The sequence below is a fragment of the Ursus americanus genome, chromosome 27 (genome assembly GCF_024610735.1).
Source record: "Ursus americanus isolate L20-20 chromosome 27, mUrsAme1.1.p, whole genome shotgun sequence".
In the NCBI taxonomy this organism is placed as follows: domain Eukaryota; kingdom Metazoa; phylum Chordata; class Mammalia; order Carnivora; family Ursidae; genus Ursus; species Ursus americanus.
In genome coordinates, this window is record NC_142153.1 from 33,269,647 (window position 1) to 33,295,911 (window position 26,265).

Genomic DNA, 26,265 nt, shown 5'->3' on the forward strand with positions numbered 1-26,265 from the left:
ACATCTCTGTTACATATTTGTGGTGAAGGTTTTCCTCTGCCTATTTTGCTAAAAAATACCAAACACTTGAGTGAAGTTCACCTACAGTAATAATGAAGAAATTTTGATACTGTTGACAGCAAAATTCCTTCCTTTTTCTGATGTTGTTTAAACTGAGCTAGGATAATGCCCCGATTAAAGCCCACTAGACTCCTCCTTTGCTATGTCAGAAACCTAACAGGAGAGGAAAGGTTTAAGTCTGTGGGCTGAAGAGACGGGAACAGAATTAGGTTGGGAGTGCTGTGTGGGTAACTCTATGTATCTACATTGTATAGAAAACTTGACAAATCTGAGTGACAACATTCATGTTCTCAGAATCGCTTAAAATTGATTAATCAGTATGTCTGCAAAATGTAATTTCGCCTAAGTAGTAGGCAAGTAATAGAACATTTTCTGTAGGGTCAAAGGAAACCCTGGCAGAATGGGGAAGGTGTTGTAATCCTAGCTCTTACCTTTACCCCAAGCTACCTCCGGCCCTGCATCTACACAGTGGCACAGCCAGGATCGATGTGAAGAAAACCGCCAACTACTGTTGGCCACAAAAAGTTAGATCATGATTGATTTTTCCAAAGTTCCCTTCCCCAAGCACTTTCTCGCTTTTACCAAGTTTAAGGAAACCAGTTCTAAGTTCCATTTATGATCAGCTCACAGTTCTCTTTTGGAATTGAGCAATTTCACTAGTTACCTACGTGTCTCCCCTACAAACCCCAGTGAACACTGATAATCAAAACATCATTATTAAAGAGTTGAGCTCCCTCTCTGCACATTGTCACCAGGGACAAGAAAAGTATTTCTAGGTTTTCAAAAGAAAAGACAACACACCTGCAGCACTTAGATAATATGATATTCAATTCTAGAACTTAAAAAAATATTTCTGAAGCTAATTCCATTTCTTTCTACATTAGATATATAGGAATTATTTCCATCAGGAAGAATGTGAGTGGGAGAGAAAATACCTTTTAAAGACATAAGTAGGTTGTTTTTGATGTAGGAAGGATGTTAGGGTTTGGAGCCAAAGGCCAAGAAAGAATTCTTGAAATGTCTTTGGTGCAAAAAGGTGGTTTTATTAAAGCACAGGGACAGGACCCATGGTCAGAAAGAGCTGCACTGGGGTCATAAAGAGTGGCCCGTTATATACTTTCAAGTTGGGAGAAGGTTAAGGATAGCATCACTCTCTAAGGAATTTGGAAGCAAGGTTTCCAGGACCTTGAGGGGGCTAGCTAATGTTAGGAAAAGGTCATTTATTACTGTCTAATAAAACCCTAGTCATGAGACCATTCAGATGTATATCAGTGGGTCATATGCTTGGGGGATGATTGCCAACATGTATCTTGGGGGGTAGAGATAAAGGAAGTTTCCAAAGGAATTTTTATGTGTTAAAGTAGACTTACAGGATCCTGGGGGTCGGGCTAGGATTGCCTTTTGTCTTTAGAAAGTAGTAACATCGAGGCAGCTGAGTTCTTAGAGGAAGGTCACTCTGCCTGTCTCAAGGACTTGTCAGTGGGCTATAAGTAGTGAGGAAACTTAATAATTTTTCTTCTGCCTTTGTTTCCCACATCAGTTTTTATTAGCTAAACTCCTAATTTTCTAGGGAATGACAGGTCATGAAAACTTTCTATTTAATTTTTCTGCTGGTACATGGCTGCCTAAAATATTAACAGATAACCAACACACAAAACAGGGGTTCCATCTTGATATAAATATGCTGCAAGCTTAAATCTGTTTCCTTTGTTCCAAGGCCCCAAATCAGATTTTTTTTTTAAAGATTTTATTTATTTATTTGACAGAGAGAGAGAGACAGCCAGCAAGAGAGGGAACACAAGCAGGGGGAGTGGGAGAGGAAGAAGCAGGCTCCCAGCAGAGAAGCCTGATGTGGGGCTCGATCCCAGGACCCCAGGATCACGCCCTGAGATGAAGGCAGATGTGTAACGACTGAGCCACCCAGGCACCCCCCAATATCAGATTTAAACAAATCAATATACCTCATGAGAACCCTCAAAAGTAAGTTTCTCTTCTGCTCTGTGAATGTGAGTGAACCTGTAGGATGATTTCCCTATTAGTTTACAGGCTGCCATCAGTAACTGCTAATTCCAGATTTCAGATTCTAATTTGTGAAGAATCTGATTTGGTGGGCTAGTGTTCCGTGAAATGGAGGAATTTGCAATAGAGGCTCGGATAGAGTTAAGATGGCAGAGGAGTAGGGGACCCCTCTTTCAGTCGGTCCCCTGAGTCGAGCTGGATAGGTACCAGACCAGCCTGAACACCCACGGAATCAGCCTGAGACACAGGAAGATCCGGATCTCTACAAATGAACATCTCCAGCGCTGAGTATTGAGGTACGAAGCGGGGAGCCGTGAAACCGCGCACAGATATCGGAAGATAAATGGAAGGGGGAGGGAGCCGCTGCGTTCGGGTGCCGGGAAGCGGTAGCCACCTGCGGGGGGGGGGGGGGGGGGACACGGGGACGGGGACTCGCGGACCGGCACCCGCGAGACAGCAGACTGAGACCGTGAGCAGGGAACGCGCGCCACCAGACTGAGGGCCGGAGCTTCGGAGCGCATGGGGGCGGCTGGCGGTGTTAGAAACACAAAGGACAGAGACGCGCCGGCCCTGGAAGTGAGGGCTGGGACGCCGGGTGTGGGGCGCACATCCCGGGACGCTGCAGGGTTGAGCAGCACCAACAGAAACAGATTTAAAGTGGCCAGAACATCAGTGGAGAATGGGCCACAATCCCTCTGTTTTGAGACAGAGGCTGAGATTCGGCCACTGCTGCTCTGACTCTCAGAAGAGGCATAGCGAACCGCCAGGGAAAGCCGCCAGAGAACAAAAGCCTGGAAATACTGGCTCACAGTGTGCCCATCCCCATCCCCCTCGCAGGGGACACGGAGACTCTACCCAAACAGGGTTGCCTGAGTATCCGTGCCGCAGGACCCTCCCCCAGAAGGCAGGCTGAAAAATCAACAAGCCCACATCCCTAAGATCCCTATAAAACAAGGGTGCACGGCCTGGGTCCCGGTCAATAATTTGGGCTCTGGACAACCCCGCAACCTCTCCTCATCAGAATGACGAGAAGGAGAAATCTCCCCCCCCCCAGTAAAGAAAAGGCAATGAGTCTGTGGCCTCTGCCACAGAACTAATGGATATGGATATAACCAAATTATCAGCAATGGAATTCAGAGTAACAATGGTCAAGATGATGTGTAGACTTGAAAAAGTATTAATGAAAATGTTAATGAGAATATAGACTCTCTAAGGGCGGAAATGAGAGCGAACCTGGCAGAAATTAAAAATTCTATGAGCCAAATGCGGTCAAAACTAGAGGCTCTGATGGCCAGGGTGAATGACGCAGAAGAACATATCAGCGAATTGGAGGATGGGTTAGTAGAAGAGAAAGCTAAAATCTGGACTTAAAAAAACACACGCTCATGAATGTAGGTTACGGGAGATTACTGACTCAATGAAACGATCCAATGTCAGAATCATCGGCATCCCCCAGGGGGTGGAGAAAAACAGAGGTCTAGAAGAGATACTTGAACAAATTGTAGCTGAAAACTTCCCTAATCTAGCAAGGGAAACAAACATCCGTGTCCAAGAGGCAGAGAGGACCCCTCCCAAGCTCAGCCACGACAAACCTACGCCATGTCACTTCATAGTGCAATTCGCAAATATTAGATCCAAGGATACAGTATTGAAAGTGGCCAGGGCAAAGAAATTTCTCACGTACCAAGGCAAAGTTATCAGAATTAGAGAAAAGAGAAATTAGAGAAAGCTTTGGGGGGGCATTTTTAAAGCTCTTTCAGAGAAAAACATGCAGCCAAAGATCCTTTATCCAGCAAGGCTGTCATTCAGAATTGATGGAGAAATAAAGACCTTCCAGAATCGCCAGTAATTGACCAAGTTCGTAACCACGAAACCAGACCTACAGGAGATATTAAGGGGGGTTCTATAAAAGTAAAAAGGCCCCAAGAGTGATACAGAACAGAAAGTCACAACTGATAGAAACAAAGACTGTACTGGCAACATGGCATCATTAAAATCATATCTCTCAATAATCAGTCTCAATGTAAATGGCTTAAATGCTCCCATTAATGCCACAGGGTTGCAGCTTGGATAAAAAGACATGACCCATACATTTGCTGTCTACAAGAGACTCATTTTGAACCTAAAGATACATTCAGACTGAAAGTAAAGGGATGGGATACCATCTTTACGCCAATGGACCTCAAAAGAAAGCTGGGGTAGCAATCCTCATATCAGACAGATTGGATTTTAAACTAAAGACTATAGTTAGAGACACAGAAGGGCACTATATTATTCTTAAAGGATGTATCCAACAAATGGATATGACAATTATAAATATATATGCCCCCAACAGGGGAGCAGCAAGATACACAAGCCAACTCTTAACCAGAATAAAGAGACATATAGATAAAAATACGTTAATAGTAGGGGACCTCAACACTCCACTATCAGAAATAGAGCACCCATGCAGAAAATCGACAAACAAGGGCTTCGACTGCCATACTTGACGAATTGGACCTCATAGATATAGATAGAACATTACACCCCAGAACCAAAGAATACTCATTCTATTCTAATGCCCATGGAACAGTCTCAAGAATAGACCATGTTCTGGGTCACAAAACAGGTCTCAACCGATACCAAAAGACTGAAATTATTCCTTGCATATTCTCAGACCACAACGCTTTGAAATTGGAACTCAACCACAAGGGAAAATTTGGAAAAAACTCAAACACTTGGAGACTAAGAACCATCCTGCTCAGGAATGATTCGATAAACCAGGAAATCAAAAATCAATTTAAACAATTTATGGAGACCAACGAGAATGAAAACACAATGGTCCAAAACCTATGGGACACTGCAAAGGCAGTCCTAAGGGGGAAATACATAGCCATCCAAGCCTCACTCAAAAGAATAGAGAAATCTAAAATGCAGTTTTTATATTCTCACCTCAAGAAGCTGGAACAGCAACAGAGGGACAGGCCTAATCCGCACACGAGGAAGCAGTTGACCAAGATTAGAGCATAGATCAATGAATTAGAAACCAGGAGCACAGTAGAGCAGATCAACAGAACTAGAAGCTTGTTCTTGGAGAGAATTAATAAAATTGACAGACCACTGGCAAGACTTATCCAAAAGAATAGAGAAAGGACCCATATTAATAAAATTATGAATGAAAAGGGAGTGGTCACAACCAACACCAATGAAATTGGAAGGATTATTAGAAATTTTTATCAACAGCTTTATGCCAATAAATTAAGCAATCTGGAAGAGATGGAGGCCTTCCTGGAAACCTATAAACTACTGAGACTGAAACAGGAAGAAATTGATTTTTTAAACAGGCCAATTAATTATGAAGAGATTGAAACAGTGATAAAAAACCTTCCAAAAAACAAAACTCCAGGCCCGGACAGTTTTCCTGGGGAATTCTACCAAACATTCAAAGATGAAGTAATACCTATTCTCCTAAAGCTATTTCAAAAAATAGAAACAGAAGGAAAGCTACCAAACTCATTCTATGAGGCCAATATTACCTTGATCCCCATACCAGGCAAAAACCCCATCAAAAAGGAGAATTACAGACCAATTTCCCTAATGAATATGGATGCCAAAATCCTCAAGAAGATTCTGGCTAATAGAATCCAACAGTACATTAAAAGGATTATCCATCATGACCAAGTGGGATTCATCCCTGGAATGCAAGGATGGTTCAACATTCGCAAATCTATCAGTGTCTTAGATTTTATCCAAAAAGAAAAATTCAAAAATCATATGATTCTCTCAATAGATGCAGAAAAAGCATTTGACAAAATACAGCATCCTTTCCTGCTTAAAACCCTTCAGAGTGTAGGGATAGAGGGTACATTCCTCAATCTCATAAAAACCGTCTATGAAAAGCCTACAGCAAATATCATTCTCAATGGGGAAAAGCTGGAAGCCTTTCCCTTTAGATCAGGAACACAACAAGGATGCCCACTCTCGCCACTATTATTCAACACAGTACTAGAACTCCTTGCAACAGCAATCAGACAACAAAAAGGGATAAAAGGTATCCAAATCGGCAAGGAAGAAGTCAAAATGTCTCTCTTCGCAGATGACATGATACTCTATGGAAAACCCAAGAGAATCCATGCCCAAACTATTAGAAGGTATAGAGCAATTCAGTAATGTGGCGGGATACAAAATCAATGCTCAGAAATCAGCTGCATTTCTATACACGAACAATGAGGCTGAAGAAAGAGAAATTAGGGAATCCATCCCATTTACAATAGCACCAAAAACCATACGTTACCTTGGAATTAACCAGAGACGTAAAGGACCTATATTCTAGAAACTATAAATCACTCTTGAAAGACATTGAGAAAGACACAAAAAGATGGAAAAACATTCCATGCTCATGGATCGGAAGAATTAACATAGTTAAAATGTCCATGCTACCCAGAGCAATCTACACTTTAAATGCTATCCCGATCAAAATACCGATAACATTTTTCAAAGAACTGGAACAAATAGTCCTTAAATTTGTATGGAACCAGAAAAGGCCCCGAATCGCCAAGGAACATGTTGAAAAGGAAAAACAAAGCTGGGGGCATAACAATGCCAGATTTCGAGCTGTACTACAAAGCTGTGATCACAAAGACAGCATGGTACTGGCACAAAAACAGACACACAGACCAATGGAACAGAATAGAGAACCCAGAAATGGACCCTTGGCTCTTTGGGCAACTAATCTTTGAGAAAGCAGGAAAAAACATCCAGTGGAAAAAAGACAGTCTCTTCAATAAATGGTGCTGGGAAAATTGGACAGCTACATGCAAAAGAATGAAACTTGACCACTCTCTCACACCACACACAAAGATAAACTCCAAATGGATGAAAGACCTCGATGTGAGACAGGAATCCATCAAAATTCTAGAGGAGAACATAGGCAGCAACCTCTACGACATCGGCCAAAGCAACCTTTTTCATGACACATCTCCAAAGGCAAGAGAAACAAAAGATAAAATGAACTTGTGGGACTTCATCAAGATAAAAATCTTCTGCACAGCCAAGGAAACAGTCAAAACAACTAAGAGGCAGCCATGGGAGAATATATTTGCAAATGATACTACAGGTAAAAGACTGGTATCCAAGATCTACAAAGAACTTCTCAAACTCAATACGCGAGAAACAAATAAACAAATCATAAAATGGGCAGAAGATATGAACAGACACTTTTCCAATGACGACATACAAATGGCTAACAGACACATGAAAAAATGTTCAAAATCATTAGCCATCAGGGAAATTCAAATCAAAACCACACTAAGATACCACCTTACGCCAGTTAGAATGGCAAAAATTGACAAGGCAAGAAACAACAATTGCTGGAGAGGATGTGGAGAAAGGGGATCCCTCCTACATTGTTGGTGGGAAGACAAGTTGGTACAGCCACTCTGGAAAACACTGTGGAGTTCCCTTAAAAAGTTAAAAATTGAGCTACCCTATGATCTAGCAATTGCACTACTGGGTATTTACCCCAAAGATACAGACGTAGTGAAGAGAAGGGCCATATGCACCCCAATGTTCATAGTAGCATTGTCCACAATAGCCAAATCATGGAAAGAGCCGAGATGCCCTTCAACAGATGACTGGATTAAGAAGCTGTGGTCCATATATACAATGGAATATTACTCAGCTATCAGAAAGAACGAATTCTCAACATTTGCTGCAACATGGACGGCACTGGAGGAGATAATGCTAAGTGAAATAAGTCAAGCAGAAAAAGAGAATTATATGATTTCTCTCATCTATGGAACATAAGAACTAGGAAGATCGGTAGGGGAAGAAAGGGATAAAGAAAGGTGGGGTAATCAGAAGGGGGAATGAAGCATGAGAGACTATGGACTCTGAGAAACAAACTGAGGACCTCAGAGGGGAGGGGGGTGGGGGAATGGGATAGACTGGTGATGGGTAGTAAGGAGGGCACGTATTGCATGGTGCAGTGGGTGTTATACGCGACTAATGAATCATCGAACTTTGCATCAGAAACCAGGGATGTACTGTATGGTGACTAACATAATATAATAAAAAAAAATTAAGAAAAAAAAAGAAATGGAGGAATTTGCAATTCGACCTCTAAAGGCCAAAGCAGCTACAAGACCAAAGAAAAAGGCCGACAAGTTCAGCTTGACAAGAAATGGTTTATTAAGGGGACTCAGGGACAGAGGTATGTCTTGGGCAGCTACAAGGTGAATAGAGGTCCACAACCCCACCTCTGGTAAAACACACTTTTTATAGCCCTAAAGGCCGGGCCATCACCTGGGAGGAAATGCTTGAGAATCATAGTCTGATCTCCAGAGCTGATCAAGGATGTTTTGCCCCACAGATGTACTTAAGAATGTGGTTAAAAGGAAGAGAGCGTGTGTGTGTGTGTGTTTGTCAGGGGCTGTGCTCCAGGACTCTCCAGGTCACAGCCATCTTTGAGGCAGATTAGTCCAAAATTGCGTTAGTGGGGTTCTCATAGCTGGAGCAGAGGGTGTTTGTGTAGAGATTCTCTGGACAGCTACACAGCAAGGTCGGAGAATCAGGGAAATGAAAGCATTCTCAAACCCATAGCTCTCTGGCCCTAAATTATAAAGAACATTAAATATAAGGGGAGTAAAAAAAAAAAAAAATCAGAGCAGATCTACTTGCAGTTTGAGGACAATATTGTACACACAGATTTATGTAAAAGATAATGATTTTGAAGGAAAAGATGATGCTGAGAAGGCCCACATACAACTCGCTGTCAGACAGTTGACTTCATGCTGAGGAAAATGCCACGCTAGCCGCCATTTTACTGCCCTATTTCCAACTGCAATTGCCCAACTCTGCACAGGAGATTAGTAACACCATAGTATTGATCAAGTTCCCTAAAACATTTTCAGAACAAATTCTCAGTACTAAGTATTAGTAGCTAAAAGATCAGAGATTTTTGTGACCAAAGAGGCTTCACACATTGAGAGCTCCATCAGAGGAAAAAACCAAAGAAAATCAAAATCAACACAATTGCTCATCAGAAGATGTGCCCACACCTTCGAATACATGCAAAACAAAACCCGCCTTTACTGTGAATGGCATTCTTTCCTCTTCAAACTGGTAGGGGAGCATTATGTAAACTGATTATCAGTGATAAGAGACCCCTCATTGTAAGGTAATGGAACTGAATCAGGACTAATCATGCCATGACTCATCGTTATTCTGTTCTTTGGGTCTAAGAAAACTTCGACCCTCTAATTATTTTAAGTAACCAAATACACATTATTTCCTTTGTCCTTAATACATCACTGTGGAAATAAATCCCAGAGTAGTAATGTCTTGAAACTCTGAGCAGAAATCCAAATATCACTTAAAATTTAAACTTATACAAAATACATGCACACATATTCATGTGCAGGGGATATACAAGGCTTACAGAAAAGGATCACAAGAGCCATGTCCGGTATAGAAAGGGCAAGTGCTACTTGAGCACACATTTATTTTTGTGCTTATTTTACACAAAGAAGGTAGAATGCACGGAGCATAGGGTACGACGGTAGTAACCTTTTCAGCCGTTGTTTCTTTCCTCTTTAAATATAGATGCTGACGGAAAAGATGGATTAGATGCAGTCCACTTTTTCTTCAGTTGGCTGATTTTTTAGAGAATTATAAACCATGAAAGTGAACTGAGTGAATGTGGGAAGTTTACCGCAAGCAGCACCTGAGGCCAAGAAAAGACAAAGTCATCTGGGTAAACAGAGAATGCACATCTTTACAACCAATACAGAAACAGCTTCTTCGCCTGGCTGCTGTGGACCTGAAGTTAACTGAGCCACACGGAAGCATGCTCAGTACTGATACGTTGACTGGCCATGAGAGGAAAGAATGGTGGGGGGAAGCCATTTCTTCGAACCTCAGAATACAGGCCGATTTTCTGCTTGTATACACAATGCTGTCTTTGCTACTATGACTTTATGCTGGTTTCATCTCCTTTTCTTAGTAAACATAACTTAGGCAAGTGCTAAAAATTTTATTTCCCTAGCCACTGAGACATGCCCATCATTCAGCCCTAATCCTCCCCTCCCCTTGTTCCCTGTTCTTTTCTGTTCTTCTCCCACAGGAAGAGCTATTTGTCAAGATACTCTGTGTCCAATCCAGTTCACCTTACTGAGGCACTTTCCTGCTGCCTTCCCCATCTGTGGCAATGGGGGTCTCCTCCCCTGCCCAAACACCTGCACAGTCCCCTTCTAATGCCACTGCTTTAGAGAACCAGTCAATTTTAAATTCATCTACAATTATATAATTGTCATTTTTACATCTTGTTAAATCCAACTTTGAGCCTTCTAAGGTTTATGTTGTAAAATGGAATCAATCAAACTGACTTATTTTAAACATAAAGCCTCCCCTCCCCCCATCACTTTTATTGACTTTGGTATCTCAGTACTTAAGAAAGAATAAGGAATTCCTCAAACAAATTTTTCAAATACAGAACTGTGGGAAGTAAAAGATCAAAGGACAATAATAAGCAGTCTAACCTAATAAGTTATATTGATCAGTAAGCTGTGTATCTTCCTCATCTGAAAATTCACTAATGAGAAGCAGCAGTGGTTGATCTTGAAACACTTTGAAACTGTGATAGGCTCATGTAGAAAGTAAATGAAGCAAAGGACATGCTTCAAATGCAGTGCGAAAATAATTCTGCCAACTCTTTGGTTTACTAATTAGTAATACAATTTGTACCCTGGAGCCCCAAGAAGATCTAAATGACTGAGACATTAATGTAATAAATGGAAAAGAAGCAGGGAAGATAACTTGTCCCTATCGACCTCTAATTAATAAAAGCGTTTGACTAGAGTAGCCCATGTCAGCAGGCACCAGAGTTGAGCTGAACCTCGTGGCAGACCCATGTCAAAGAGAAGAGCTACGAGCCAAACACTGGGTCCTAAGTACCTGCAGTCAGCCGGGGGGGAGGGGGTTAGGTATATTTAAGCACTATGGGGGTCTTGACATATCAACAATTAACATTGACCCAATACTTACTCGATATACTCCGTTTTCATTGTATAGGAGCAAAATATACTACAATATTAAAGTAAATGTTTTCAACAACATTTACAAGTTCATGCAAATACAAATTCCAAATAAAACTTACCATAACTTCCAGTCACATTGGCACATATCACGGCCCCAAAGAAATTTGGAAAATACTTCTGAATTCTGGAAATCACTTTCTGGCAAGCTACGGTTGGATCTTCTCCTCTTCTCATATATTCTACAGCTTGGTAGCTGATTTAAACAGAGGCAGAACTTTAGTATCACAGAGTCAACAGAGTCCAGATTTGTTACTTGAAGTTAAAAACCTGAAACCATCAGAACTGTCACATTTGATAAGATACGTAAGAGAAGTTAACTCCTGTGAAAGCGTCAACGTGAAGGCAAGCAAACCTTGATACGACGTCTATCTTTTCAACTCATCTGCCCTTCATTTCAAATGAGGACTTCTGTCCCTGGCTGAATAACTGTCACTTAGTAATAACGGCCAGAAGTCCTCAAGAACAGAGCTTATGTTTAAATAAGAAATGGGGCTACAATTAATGGGGGAAATAGTGGGCATGTGCAAGTCATCCAGTTGTAATGATCGTCTTTCCGTAATTAATTGTACACAGTGACTGCCTTTCCTACTTTTATCACAGTTCCTTTACTCAGTGGCCCCGCATAAATTATTGAAATGCATCGTAAGTATTCTCATCTGTGAAGTAAAGCAAGAAATATTCTATTTCAGAGGACGATGATGACAAATTATTGCCATCAAAAATGACAGAGGTGAAGGGTATGGAAGCAGAATTTCTAGAAAGCTCTGTGCACACAGAATCAGATGGCCTGGCACAAACAGTTATTTTCTGTCTTGACAGACACCCTCTCCTGTAAAGATCTCGAAGGCTCCTCAACGGGAGAAGTCACACCTTGGTAGAAAGCGCATCAGTATATCGCCATCACCAGTGGCTGCAGCCGCTCCCGCGCCGTCGTCTGCGTACGCACCAGCTCCCGGGACTGGCGAATCTCCTACTCGACTTTGTGAGGGCACAGCACAAAAATTTAGGACAGGAAATCAAGTGTGAACGCCATAGTATTTTATGAGATGTTTCAAAAATAGGGGAGGTTTCTATATAGCCACTGATGATTGTTTTAAGTAAATTCTTTACTAGAACAGAGAACAAAGACTTTCATTAGTTTTTCAACGAAGGTTTCCACAAACCTCAGTTGATATAAGAATTAGATGCTGGCTGGTTAAATATCAAGATGGCACAGATTCTTACAGTGACTATTCAATTCTACCATCCTTTACCATCAAATTTCTGGACTATCTCAATAGGTTCCAATTGGTTTTCCTCAGCTACAATCTATTCCTGCTTTCTCTCTCATGTACCAACATTTTACTAAGGTTCTTCCTTGTAATAAACCTTGGGTGTTTTTCTACTACTTTAAAATAAAATTCAGAAATCCTTAAACTGACTCAGGATCCCCTGCAATGTAGCTCCAGTCTTCCCTGCCCTGGCACCGGACATTCATGCAATTTCTCTTCCAGCTGGTGGGCGCTCTGAACCCGAGCATGTGCTGCCCCAGGCCCATGCGTGCCTTAGTCCAGATGCTCCCTTCCCTTCCTGAGGCTCGGCCTGGGGTCTCTCTGCTGGCCTCTCCCCAAGCAACTGCCCTGCTTATTCAGACCACCTCCACCATCACTGAGCTCCACTGCGCTGGCTGCAATGCCCACGCCTTTGGCACTTAGCAGATATGCATTTATTTGCTTTCACATTTATTTATCTCAGCGGTGAGGGTGGGGTTGTGCTTTACATTTTGCATCTCTCATTAGCACCTTGCACATGCTGGTTTATACTCAAAACATATTTGCGAGATCTGTTCTTTTAGAAACACTAACCCATGTATTTTGAATTTTATACCATTTGTAGATGTGCCAGCAGCAGTACGTCCCATCTTATGGACTACGACCATACCTAGAGGTAAAAAAAAAGAAAAAGAAAAAAAAATCATTGTAGGTGTCAGCTGTGAGATTTACCTCAAATATAAACAGATACTTGAGCAGCTGGTAATATAAATATCCTCATTCAATGATTTTGGGTAGAAGAAAATAGGAAGCTCAGGAATGCTGAAAATTATACCACTTGCCTAATTTGTACTGTTTCAGAACCCAGTGTCATAGCATCATTTGGCAGACTTTCCATATCCTTACTCTTCAAACTGCTCAGTTACCTTTCAAAGGTAATTCCAGAGAAAGTCATTGACATAGAATAATGGAAATTTTCAACATGACAGCTTGAATGTGGCAAACAACATAAAATTATTTTAAAACTACATATCAAACAGGGGTGCCTGGCTGGCTCAGTCGGAAGAGCATGGGACTCTTGATCCAAGGGTCATGAGTTTGAGCTCTATGTTGGTGTAGAGATTACTTAAATGAATAAAAACTTTAAAAAAAAACGCTACATATCAAATAAAGATTAAAAATCTGTAAGTGGCTAATCACTAGATTTTAGGGGCCTTGTGTAATTTACCTAAATGTATACAGATACAGTGGAAAGAAAGTGTGTGTGTCTGTGTGTCTGTGTGCACCCACATCTGCATATATGGCCTTACTTGGCAGTGAAAATAGTTAAAATCACCTTCTGGCACATAAATAGGGACGAAGAAGTTAAGAACTACAGAAAGGCAATTAAAAATGGCTGAACTTTAACCATAAAAATTATATAAAAAATTATATACCAATTGTATCATGACCGTAATTATCTCCTGTTTCTTTATGGGTAGGACCGCCTTGCTTTAAGATACTAGGTGGTTTGTAAGGTCCACAGTATTTTGAAGGATCTGGTACAACATTCTGTGAACAAGATTTAAGATTCAGTTTTTAGAAAGGTTCATTTTAGAAACTGGCAAGTAGTCACATACAATGATGAAACATTAGCAAAAAACCCAAAAGATGTCTGGTAACTGAAAGGTACGCATTAAAAACCAAAGATTAGCTAAGTCTTACGTGAACAGATGGATATAATTTTATTTAATACCTAGTCTAATCTCAGAATTACATAATATCGAATAGATGCCTATATTGTCTGGAAAAGATCCCCGATTTTTCTCTTTATGGCTGAAATTCTCCGCACAATGGCAGATATAAATGAAGATTTTTGTATTAGATCTTAATCCTCAAAGGAATTAGGTACACAGCCTGACCTTTAAATTTCAGAATTTGTTCTCTGGGGCCAAAGAAGAATTCTGAGATTTAAAGCAAAATCTATTTTAAAACCCTCTTTATTTCAAAGCTAGGTTCATGTGAACATATTCTAAGTTGTACTCAGATTCCTCTGTGGATTTAAAGATACGAGAAAATGATACAAATTCATAAATTTAGGTTGTGCATATGGATTAGTAGTTAATCAGGAAACCTACTACTCGGGTCTTACTCATTACTGCACTTGCTGCCTCCCCAATCCAGTTTTATACACTAGCCTCTTTCAAATGCTAACCCCAGAGACTCATTGGTTACTCAAAGGTAATTAGGATTTGGGAGAAGAAACAGATGAGAGACTAAGGTAGTCCACAGAAGGGTTCTGGATGGCAAAGACAATCCGATTTATGCTAAAAGTCTCACTGATTTAAAGATAAATAATCCCACCACTAACACACCAGCCACCTAATAGTGCAGATCCAGTCCATAAAGGCAAGAAATGGTATGCCTCACACATATAAAATGTAAGAAATATTTTGGACAAATGGTTTCCAAACTTTGATTTTTTTAGACTTGGAACCTTTTGTTGCAAGGAAATACACGCAGAGCAGTTCTGACCGAGGCCACCCCCTCTTGCCCACAGCACAGCGGTCCCTGCTGGAGAACTGCTACGAGGATCCAGGAGTGTTTCACCACGGACGTGCGTGCACGAGAAGCAGCTAAGGCGCCTTCCTGAACATCCACGCCCTGGGAGTCGACCTAAATTGTTGGTTCTCCAGCGCACCCAGGGTGGTAACCAGCACTTCAGGCAACAGGTAGCCGACAGACAGCAGACGGGATGTTGCTTCATATTTTCTAGTGATTTACTTTTAAAAATTGTGTCTACGTACCCTCCAGTAATTTGGCTGGCAATTCCGAGCAAGCCAGTCTGAATGAAGGGCTCGAGAAGTATTGGTAGATAAGTCCTCACTGATAAACCCCATACTTTCAGCAAACGTGGTGGCTGGAGATCAGGAAGAAAGGAAAATTGTAACTTAGTTGAACATTGCCTTCTAAACAAAATACACGTAGAGGAAGTATTCCTGGTCAGTGGTCTCTCAAGTGGGGTACACCATCCCGGGGGCACGTAACGACCTTGAGAAGAATATTCAGACACAAACAGTTTTAAGGTCATAAGTTTCTAAATCTCAACTGCCACATGTCCTTCCTAAGTCTGATCTGCTTGAGACCCTTGGGGTGTATATTGTGACAGTTCTCAGTTGTCTTTTCTGTCTCCCTTCACAATCTCCCTTCTTGTACACCCCTCTCACCAAGCAAGAATCTGACTGTTCTCACAAGGGCGCAATGCCCAGCGTTGAGACACCAAATAAACGGTCAACTGGACTCCAAGCATGAGTAACAGATCCTTTTGCTTGTCAAGCAGTTTTTAATTCCGTCTTTTGGCAAACCTGAAGGATGCCTAACTGTGGAGTTATTAACGAATTCATCATTAAAAAGAATTTTTGATTATAGATCACTGTACGATTTTTGGTCTATAACTTGGAAGACGTTCAAGCAAGCGACGCTGCCACAGCAAAACTACTCTGGCAGCCGTCTTTGGACGAGAAGAATGCTCTGTGGTCTCTCACCGACACAACAAATTCAGGGAGAGAAATGCTACCGGCTCATGCTTTGGTCCGGCAATTACCTATCTATAGATAACAAACTAGTTTTTTTTTAAGTCCTATTTTAAAGATGAAGAAAGTGTGAATTTGGAAGTTAAGTAACCTCCCTGATGGTAAACAGATATTAAACAGCTGGAATTTGAACTTATTATTATTAACAGATGGTAAACGGCTGGAATTTGAACTTGGGTCGGCTTTAATCGATTTTATTTTTTCACGGTGAGGAACAGAGACAGAGGGCTAGACAAAGCTTCAGTGTAGTAAAAATATACCTGACTCTCCCACTAACAGCGTGTGTGCTGTATGTTCCAGTACTTTCCGAGCCACACCAATCGCATTTTTAATTCTCCTGAGACCTCCTACCGCTCCTACGTTCATAGTAGTGCTGCAAGAAAAAAAGTGCATAGGATTGATTAAGGTACTTTCGCAGGTTCAAAGATAAAAACAATATTGGTTTATTCCAAGCAATAGTTTTGTAGGATAAACACCACCGTCTAAACGCACACATGACAGCATGTGCAGGAATTTCATACAAATTCCCACAGACAGATTAAGGAACGAACAACAAATCAATCTGCCACATACTCCAACAGCACTGCCATTCTTAGTTCCTCCTGACTTATTTGAAACGTGGCTTCCAAAAGGGGTTTTAAGGCTTCGGGTCATGCAAACCACAGCTTCTATGGATGGCAGGTCAGCGAAAGTCTACCAGGGCAGACATCTTTTCCTAGCTTGGGATTTTGTGTGTCCTAAGGAGACTACCTACTTCTATGTGGTATTTCTATTATGATGATGATTTCCTCTTAATGGAGAGGGAAACTCCTTGTGTTTGGAAAGGCCAGGTACTATAATAAGCTAGGGGTTTTGACCTGACAAAGCTTACACAAGCCTCTGTCTTGCTTTCAGTAGAAGGTTGATCCGTGTTCTTACCCGTCCATGATCATGGCGTCCAGCGTGGTTTCTCCAAGCTCATCGGGACTCCCTCCAAAGCCCACGGTGCCGTCACACTGCTCCCTCTCACACACGGCACAGCCCTGCTCAACTGCATCCAGGGTAGAGCCTCCAGATGCTAACGTCCGCCACGCTGTTAATCAAATCCCAGGAGTGCTGGTTGATATATTGATTTTTTTTTCAGTGCCAAATGCAACAAACCAGAAACATTTTGAGAACTCATATAAAAAAAAAAATCACACTTACTCTAAGTTAAACAGAATTTTAGCTTAGTAAGCGCCACAAAGGATATAGACAAAACTATATAATGCATCTATTTATGGTAAAGAATTTAAAGACTTTGGCTACTGATATAAAGTGAGGGGTGTTTTTTACTTGCTAATATTTCTATGCTGTGTAAGAAATGTCTTCTCTCCTTCAATTTTATAAGTGAAGCCACTAAAAAGAAGTTGAAAATTCATTAAATCATAGTCTTATAAATTTCTTCTGTATCATTAGATTATTAAAAATATATACAACTGGTACTTTTATTGAGGTAACATCAATCACAGCAAGTGTCAATAACCATACCCTAACAGCAAATAATGACAACGTGGGCTTCGCATGGCTTCATCCTCTAATCTGTACAACAGCTTTTCAGGTAAGTCCTGTACAGCTATTATCCTCATTTTAAATAGGAGGAAGCAGACCCAGAGAGGTTAAGTAACATGTTCAAGGTCACGCAACTGGTAGGTAGCAGAGCCAGGATTCAAAAGCCATTTTGGCTCCAGTGGCCATGATTTTAGCAGTACTTTGTTCGGTGGAGTCCCATACACTGAGAAGGAAAAAAAAAAAAAAGATCTTTGGTGGTCAAAGTCTTCATTAATAAAATAGAATTCTTTGAAGGGAAGGTGCTATTACTGGTAATTTTAAGTATTACTACTGGACCTACAGGCTTGCAGGTGTATTTCAAGAAGTTCCCGTTTCACTACAGGAGTCCTTTATATGTCCCCTGCCTTGGCCACTGCACTTGCTGTTCCGTCTCCTCCTCACTGGCAATTTCTTTCTCACAGCCTTGTTTTCTCACTTTCTCTGAATCGTATGCCCTGCCTGTAACATACACTTAGCGCCACCAATTCTGGAGCCAATTCTGCCCCCAGTAAGTTTTACTAGCTTACTAGCTTACTTTACTAGCCTCAGATGGGGGAGGAGTCTGAAATTACCCCTGGGGTAGAAGGTCTTGGAATGAATGAGACAAAGATACAATACATGAATAAATGACAAGATCAAAGGATTGAGTCAAAGCATAGAACACAGGCACCTAACTCAGATTGGGCATAAGGGCAGTAAATCAAGGAAGGCTTCCTGAAAGAGGTGATAGGTAAGTGGTTTTCAATCTTGGCTGCAAATCAAAATCACTTAGAAAGCTTTAACAAAACAAGACAACACAGAAGTCCTGTTTCCAGCAGTTAAATGAAAATCTCAGGAGGTAGGGCTCAGACACGTGTATTTATAAAGAAGCTATACAGATGATTTTAACAGCCAACCAAGATTGAAATTCTATTCCAGGGGCGAATACATAATGTCAGTATGTAACAACAACAAAAAGTAAATGTAAAAAGAGTATGTATGCTTTGGGAAAATAATAGCCGTTTGCAAAGCTGCAGTTGAGTTCGGGTACTGGGGAGAACCGAGGGGTCAGAGAGGTGGAGAGATGACAAGAGGCAGTCCCCGTGAGAGAATGGATGTCAGGCAAGACGGCGGTAGGCGCCCCCGGCGGAGTGTGAGCAGGAAGGCCCTAAGTGCTTGTAGGTCAGCAACGGGGTGGAAAACAAGTCGGCGCGGGGCTGAAGAAAGGGCGGATCGTGACGTGCTGAGGATCTGAAAAGCAGCAGTGGCAGGCAGGGCTCGGAGTCCCCTGCAAGAGACGCCGCGGTGCAGGAGGGCCTGGGGGCTGAGGCTGCGGAAGAGCTGGCCCAGGCCCGCGCCAGCCCGCCCGGCCCGCGCCCCTACCCGCAGTGGGGTCAGCCGGCCGGCCGCCACCCCCCGGCCAGCCCTCGAAGCTCAGTCCCCGCTCCCGGCCGCCGCCCCGCACCTGCTTCGGTTGCATTCTTAAAAGGCCAAGTGTTGAGGACCAGGGGCAGAGGGCTGGAGCCGTGCACGAGGCCTGGGCCAAGCAGGAGCGGCACCAGAAGCAGAAGCAGGCTCGACTTCCGTGCCATGGCCGCGCGCCCGGCGGAGAAGGGTCGGGACAGCGTCTCAGCCCGGGGCCCGCCGCCGGGAACCCGTGATCTCCGGCGCCCCGCCCAGCCCGCGCCCTCGGCGGCTCCCTCGGGGCGCGGGCAGTGCTGCCTCTACTCTCGCGAGACCGGGCTCCTCGGGCCGCGGGAACGCGGGAGCCGCGGGCGCTTTCCGGTCTACGGGCGCTTTGACTCAGGGCTGTGGGGCTGTTTTAGGTCCTGCGCAAATTTTTAAAAATTTTTGAATAGTTAACCGAATTATTGCTTTCCCCCGTTGTGAAAGGCAGACTGAGCCTGGAATGAAATTATGCAGCCCTGGGTTACAGGACCCTAGGACTATTTTCATTTGGTTTTCTCGTACTGTTCTTTAAATGAAAAGTTGAAGTAGACACATTTCCAAATTCAAATTACTCCGGGATCCCTGGCCTCAGAGATCTGGGGTGGTTATGAAATATGGGTGAAGAGTGCTTGCTTACAGCCACATTTCTGCAGGTTGTGCTCTCATTGTAAATCCCTGAGCTGAAAGGAGAGGAGACTGGGACTCCGGAGCTCACGGATGTGCCCGCACTCTCTACGTGTCCCTGACACCTTTCAGTGCTAAATACATGTTTGGATTAAGGTAGGACGGAGACTTCGCGTTGGTAAAGGATACACTGACAAATAGTAAAGATTCCGAAAACGATTTTTAAGTAAATATACAATATATGGCGGAAAACTTCATTTGTAAACGTTTACTTACATCTTTTTAACTAATAGGGGAGGTTTGGGGGATTAATAAAAAGAATAGGTAGCCTCTGAATTGTTTCTAGAGCCACAGTTCTTGTAAAGACTTGAGTTGGAAGAAGCAAACGCGTACAGCTGTATTTAATTCGTCAAAAATTAGGTTGCATCCTGATGATGTTGCTTGGCTGACCCACCCATTCAACTCTATTACCCTGAATTTGCATCTTTATATCAGGGAGACTCTTTTCAACTGAGATGGAAATCAAAACATTACTATGTTCTAGATTTAGGGCTGTGTGTCTTTGCAATGTTTTAGTAAATCCTTCCCACGAAGTCTTCAGAATGTTTTTCTTTCCCTCTAGGTACATAGCTTCATTTTAGCTAAGGGGAGAAGGCCTAAAAACGTCCTGTCAAGCTCTGATTATCAATTTCCAATTTGGCTGCCTTCTGACCATAGAGCTACATTAAAAACAATCCTTTTGAATATCTTGTCAGGCCTAAGCTGAGACAAACAGTATATGCTCCTGACCTTATTGAACAACCCTTTAAATATAAGGGGCATCCTCAAAAAAGGTGCAAAAGATATTAGTCTCGCGAGATCCAGATCCGCTCTCAAAGGTAACCAAAAGGGAGAAAGACAGCTTTCCTGAAAACTGGCAACAGCCAGTAGGACCACAGGCCTACTGCTACCACAGGCCTACTCCACAAATGGAGTGCAACTTGCATTCTTGCATAGAAATATTTTTTGGGCTCAAACCTGACAGGTGCCAAGCCAAGTTCTCAAGACACAAAATGAGACAAGAAGGCAGCAGCTGTACCCCGGAGAGAAAGGGCTGACAGCCAGTGGGTTCCTAAAAGCAAATTCATGTGTCACAATTCAAAGATCTAATTCTTGATTTTTTTTTTTTTTTGGCCTGCCAATCTGAATTTGGAAAGGAAGGGACAAAGTAGAATTTTACCTTCCTCTCTCAACCAGACACCACAGATGGAGATCTGGGAAAGCTGACTTTGGTAAGAATTCTTGCTTTTTGCCAGCTTCTGCCAGTTTTCCTAGGATTCTGTCTGTAGGCTGCAGAGGGAGTGGAGTGTCCCAGCTGGCCTCCTCCTGGTCCTCAGAAACTGTAGAGGAGGAAAAATTTTCTTCCCTCCCCCCTCTATGATAGTGCTTCGCTGAGACGCCTTTTATTCTAGGGCAGCTCCTAAATGAATAAGGTTATCTAAAGTGGTTTAAAGTTCTCCATTGTAGCTGCTGTAATTCAAGATTATTTTTGGTAAGTTTAACCCGCTTGTTCAACCTTAAAACAAAATTTTATTCACCCAAGGCCTCCCACTGGACGCACTCCAGCTTAAGCCTGGTTTCCAAGTCAGACCCGGTCCAGTTTCTAAGGAGCACCGAGCCTGGTTTCCAAGTCAGACCCGGTCCAGTTTCTAAGGAGCACCGAGCCTGGTTTCCAAGTCAGACCCGGTCCAGTTTCTAAGGAGCACCGAGCCTGGTTTCCAAGTCAGACCCGGTCCAGTTTCTAAGGAGCACCGAGCCTGGTTTCCAAGTCAGACCCGGTCCAGTTTCTAAGGAGCACCGAGCCTGGTTTCCAAGTCAGACCCGGTCCAGTTTCTAAGTCAGACCTGACCCGGAACAAGAAGCTCTCAAATGAAGTTTCTGAAGGCTCCTAATGCAAAAGCCGCCGATCCAACAGGACCCACCCAGCACCTCCAAGGGCAGCAAGGAAAGCAGCGGAGCTCGAGGGACTTACAGGTACCATCACGTGGTTGTTCTTCCTTCCGTTCTCTCTTCTGGCACCAGAACTATTAAAAGATAAAGTGAGGCATATTGAAAAATTTGAGTTCATTTGACAAAAATTGGTTCAAATTGGGCAGTATCCAATCTAGCAGACGGAAGGGAGCTCGGAGGAGCTGTGCAGAATCAAAGAGTTCTATGTGGAGAACGGGGACAAGGAAAATTAGAGTAGGCAAAAAAGTGGGTTAATTACTCCAAGGTTACTTTCCTTTCTGGGATCGGCAGGGGACCATCAAGCAGATTACCTGACTAGTGCTGATCAGGACATTCCTTATTGACAGGTTTAAGGTTCTGTTTCTGGGAGAGCCAAGACTATAATTAACTCTTGGTTTGGTGACAGAGGCCTTAACACAAGCAACTTCATTTTTAGATCTGTTGCCTTGTTTTTAGCAACATGCATGGTAGAGATCGCTTATTTTGACAGTTTGGTTGTCTAGGCACATGGGCCAGCATGAACCAGTAATTCCCTTTGGGGCTCTGGAATACCTGACTCTGTTGCCAAAGGAAACCACATAATCAAATAATTTTGACAAGCATTTACAAATTTATCCAGACTTTTAAAATATTAATTTGGTGGGAGTTGCAAGGTTTTCAAAATATTCAAGGCTTCATTGCTTTGAAATCAAATACACAATTTAAACAGCATACAATAGCCTGGAAGAAGTATCCCAGGGCAGGGAAGTGCTGTTATAATGGTAGATGCAATTGAAGAAAAGTGTTATAAATTTCTACTATGGGATTTTGGAGAAAGAACAAGTCATCTATGCTTGTAAAATCAGGATAAGCTAATGCCATGTGAAATTTAAAAGAAGGGGTGAAATAGGATAAGAAAGCAAGGAAAACATACATTGTGCGTTGAATTAATTTTCATTAGCACCTGAACTGAGCCTTAGTGTTTTTGCTACATCAGGAACCAGGACATGGCTTCAGCGAAAAATTGTGTAATACAATATATGAAAATTTGGTCTCAATGCCCACTGCTTCCTCTAGGCCCTCCCCTGTAGTTAAGTCATTTGCGTTGCTTCTGGCTGAAAGAGCCTGAACTTTGTTACCTCCACTAAGCCCACCCTTTTTTCCCAATACTACTCTCTCCCTGCTTGAACTCAAAATTGCTAACTGAGAGATGCAACTCATCTGTTGATTGGAGGAAAACGGCTAAATTATACTGTAGTGGGAATGTCTGAGAAAAGGTCTCAGTAGGTCGGCTTCCCCAAGGGTATTTGTATTTAGAATAATTAATATGCCACCTCTGAGGAATCTGACTTATTGGGTGGCTTTTTAGCATCTATGAAAATACCCATGGGGTCCACTATCCAGTTAATCTAAGAGTCATGTCTGCAAGCTCCGTCTTAAAGATGTTAACATACTGTGGATATTTGGGTTCCTTGTGGATTGATTTTTCTTTGACTAACATTTGGGGAATAGTGTGAGTCTTAGTCTTGAAGGTCCCCTCATGTTACTCTTAGGTTTTCATGTAACTGGATCCTTATGCTTTATTTTGAGGTAAATCTAAATGAAAAGAGACATCAATTGATTCATTAGGTATCAGACCTTTAAAAAAAATGGTCCAGGGTTTTCCCAGCATCCTCTTCAATTTTTCATTCTCTTAAATCATTTATTATACATACCAGCAGAGATATATAGCATAACTGATAAAAGAATTAGTTATATGTTATTTTTACTTAAGTTTAAACCCCATTACATAATTTTCTTTGGTAAGGTATTTATGTTGGTAAAAAGAAGTTACTTAAAACTATCAATAGGATAGAATAAACTCTGAAGGAGATTCTCAAGACATAGATTTTAAAATGTAGGGCAACAACCTATCAGCTGTGGTGTTCTCATCTAATCTTCCTAAGGCACCCTTTCTTTATCTGAAACCGGGAGAAAATAAGAGTGTTCTTTGTCATAAAGTTTTGTGAATGAGGGCCGGGATGTGAGAGACAGGTACAGTACTATGCAGATTGAATAAAATTCTTTTGTTTAATTGGCATTTACCCAGCGTCCATTAATTGATGTCAGGGAGGAGGTGGTTCAGAAATGTACAAAGCGGCCAAAAGAAATCAATTTGTGATTCAGAAATTTCTACAGGAATTATAAAGAGTTGGCCAGATATCTATAATGATTTTTAAAGTAAGTACTTAGAATTTCCTTGATTGTCTTAAATGGGAATTAAAAATAAGGTTTTCCATCGACTTTGAGCTGTCTAAAATTCTGTTTAAATGTTTATAAATGTTCCATTGCTGGGTTGTGAGATTTCCGAATGTCTTAAAAACATCATCCTCCGGTCTTACCAAGGAGACAGCCTCAAACAGAACGTTCATCGATGTTACAAATAGAGTCTTCCTGTGTGGGGTGAGGAGGGGGGTGCAGGAGGCTGCAGGCTCCCCTCCATTTCCTCTAAACTTCATGGCTTTCAATTTATCAGTCTCAGAGGGATGAAGAGTTGAGTCTCTCCTGATAGCATTTGAAGCTGTGGTTCCACAGAGGATTTAACGCTGTAGTTGCAGGGAGTCTAGGTATTTCAAATCTGAGGCTTAAAAAACTAAGCCATCCCCTCCGGCTTTTGCACTGATGCTGTGAAATCCATTTGAGAAACATGCCCGTGTTTTGCTACTTGTTCAAAGCTGTAAGCGTGACTTGGCATTGAAATAATAATTTCTTTTTCAGAAACTCCCCACTGAACCTGGGTTATCTAAATACAAGTTATTTATTTGATTGGCATTTGCTCTTGTCAGTTTCGCAAACTGTAAGTAATGATTGCTGCTAGTGTTAGAGCATTTGTGGTACTGTGTTTCTAAGTTGAATCCATTTTTGCATTAATCTGGGAACACTTGGACGTTACTCCATGATTGTACGTTCTGGATGAAATTAGAGTATTTCTTATTGTACAGAAATAAGTGTTACTATTCTATAAATGAGAAAATAAGGTATTCTTCCTTTCTGAAACATTTTTTTTTTCCGGTTTATGCCCCTGAAGCCATTTGTCAAATTAATGGCAGATTCAAACTTGTTTTTGACTTTTTAACCTTTAAAAGTCACCTTGGTGACTTACAGGATCAAGACCGTACAGTGGAATATTGGCCTATTCAGTGACTTCTTGTCAAAATAATTTGTATACAATGGATTTTCAATTTGTAGTATTAATACCAGGCCAGTGTGACAATAAAGTTATCATAACAAGTATATAGTAGATCATTTTACATGGTGTAATCTGCTTTTTTATGACAATTGTATATAATGTTATGATGTCTTCATGAAGGTGATCCATTATAATAATAAAGACCTAGGGCAACAGAAGAAGCTTCATGGTGGCTTCTGACCACTTGAAACATTGCTTTGACACGGTTAACTAGTGTCACAGATTATTTTGATGAAGAGATTTAACAATAAAAGCAAAAATTCTAAAACAATGATGACTTACAGTGAGTACTCTCACTCTTTAAAATAAGTCTTCTGCTGATCATAATTTAAATGGAAAAACATTCCAGTGAACAGATATATCCTGTGTATACCTATCTAACTAGTCTGTTACTTCCCAGTGGTTCATATGAAGATTTATGAGAAAAGATTACCTTACATGTGATTTAGTATTTATTTTTTCCTGTTCTAGAACTGTATATCTTCTTCAACAATCTCTGTGTATGCTAACCCTTATAGGAGATCACCTGCCTTTTAACATGTCGGATATATCTATTCGGTGAAAAATCTTGACGTTCTATACATTGTTGTGTAATGTGCTTTTTTTTTTTTTTTTTAAAGATTTTATTTATTTATTTGACAGAGATAGAGACAGCCAGCGAGAGAGGGAACACAAGCAGGGGGAGTGGGAGAGGAAGAAGCAGGCTCATAGCAGAGGAGCCTGATGTGGGGCTCGATCCCATAACGCCAGGATCACGCCCTGAGCCAAAGGCAGACGCTTAACCGCTGTGCCACCCAGGCGCCCCTGTAATGTGCTTTTTTATTTAAGATATCTTTAACCTCATTGCATGTCACTAATATTCTTTATACTATTTCAAACCCTTTATATTGTGAAATATAATATACATCTAGAACAGCACATAAAACATAAATATACGGCTTAAAGATTTTTTCATAAAATGAACACCCATATAATCACCACTTGTGTCAACAAATATAATGTTTTGAACATCCCGGAAAACCCCTAACTGCTCATACAACATCACTTTTAATGGAGGTATAAAATTCATTTATGACTGAACCGAAATGTATTGTTTTCTATTGCCTTTTAAATTGTAGGTCTTTATATATAAATTTTTCAAAATTAATCTGTCTGGCATTACACTGAGTTTATACGATAGACTGTAGCAATTCAGATAGTGTCACGCTAGATCATGGGTGAAGGTGAAGGGTAGGAATTCGGGACTCTTGCATGGCTCTGGTGGGCGAGCAGTTAAGTTCAGTCTATTAGTAATAGTTGGGTTTCCTAAGAATCAGGGCAGATTTAGAGATTAGGCTGGTCTCCATATTCAGGGCAAATTCAAGGAGTCAGGTGGTCTGAGGGCATGATATCACATGAAGTCTCATTCCGAGGAAGGGGCCTTGGACCCTCCCATCATCTTTACCATTTTCTCCTGGGCACAGGATTAAGTA

General features: G+C 41.6%; 1 protein-coding gene and 1 long non-coding RNA gene across 3 annotated transcripts; one reads left to right on the forward strand and one right to left on the reverse strand.

Moving 5' to 3' along the window:
• Nucleotides 1–9,526: 9,526 nt before the first annotated feature.
• On the reverse strand, nucleotides 9,527–19,263 carry AGA (aspartylglucosaminidase). Of its 2 annotated transcripts, none has more exons than XM_045813439.2 (9): nucleotides 18,989–19,263; nucleotides 16,894–17,047; nucleotides 16,236–16,348; nucleotides 15,190–15,302; nucleotides 13,840–13,954; nucleotides 13,020–13,073; nucleotides 12,024–12,123; nucleotides 11,213–11,346; nucleotides 9,527–9,781 (listed from the first exon to the last, which is right to left on the reverse strand). In XM_045813439.2, the coding sequence occupies exons 1-9, from the start codon at nucleotides 19,113–19,115 to the stop codon at nucleotides 9,681–9,683; spliced, it is 1,011 nt and encodes a 336-aa protein (XP_045669395.2). In that variant the 5' UTR covers nucleotides 19,116–19,263; the 3' UTR covers nucleotides 9,527–9,680. The 2 variants fall into 2 exon arrangements, with proteins under 2 accessions (XP_045669395.2, XP_045669394.2); XM_045813438.2 differs by having other exon boundaries at nucleotides 12,024–12,131; nucleotides 12,998–13,073.
• Nucleotides 19,264–20,547: 1,284 nt separating this feature from the next.
• Nucleotides 20,548–24,673, forward strand: LOC148107650 (uncharacterized). Its single transcript, XR_015722012.1, has 3 exons — nucleotides 20,548–20,867; nucleotides 21,179–21,609; nucleotides 24,322–24,673. It is a non-coding gene; the product is annotated as an uncharacterized LOC148107650 (long non-coding RNA).
• Nucleotides 24,674–26,265: the final 1,592 nt, after the last annotated feature.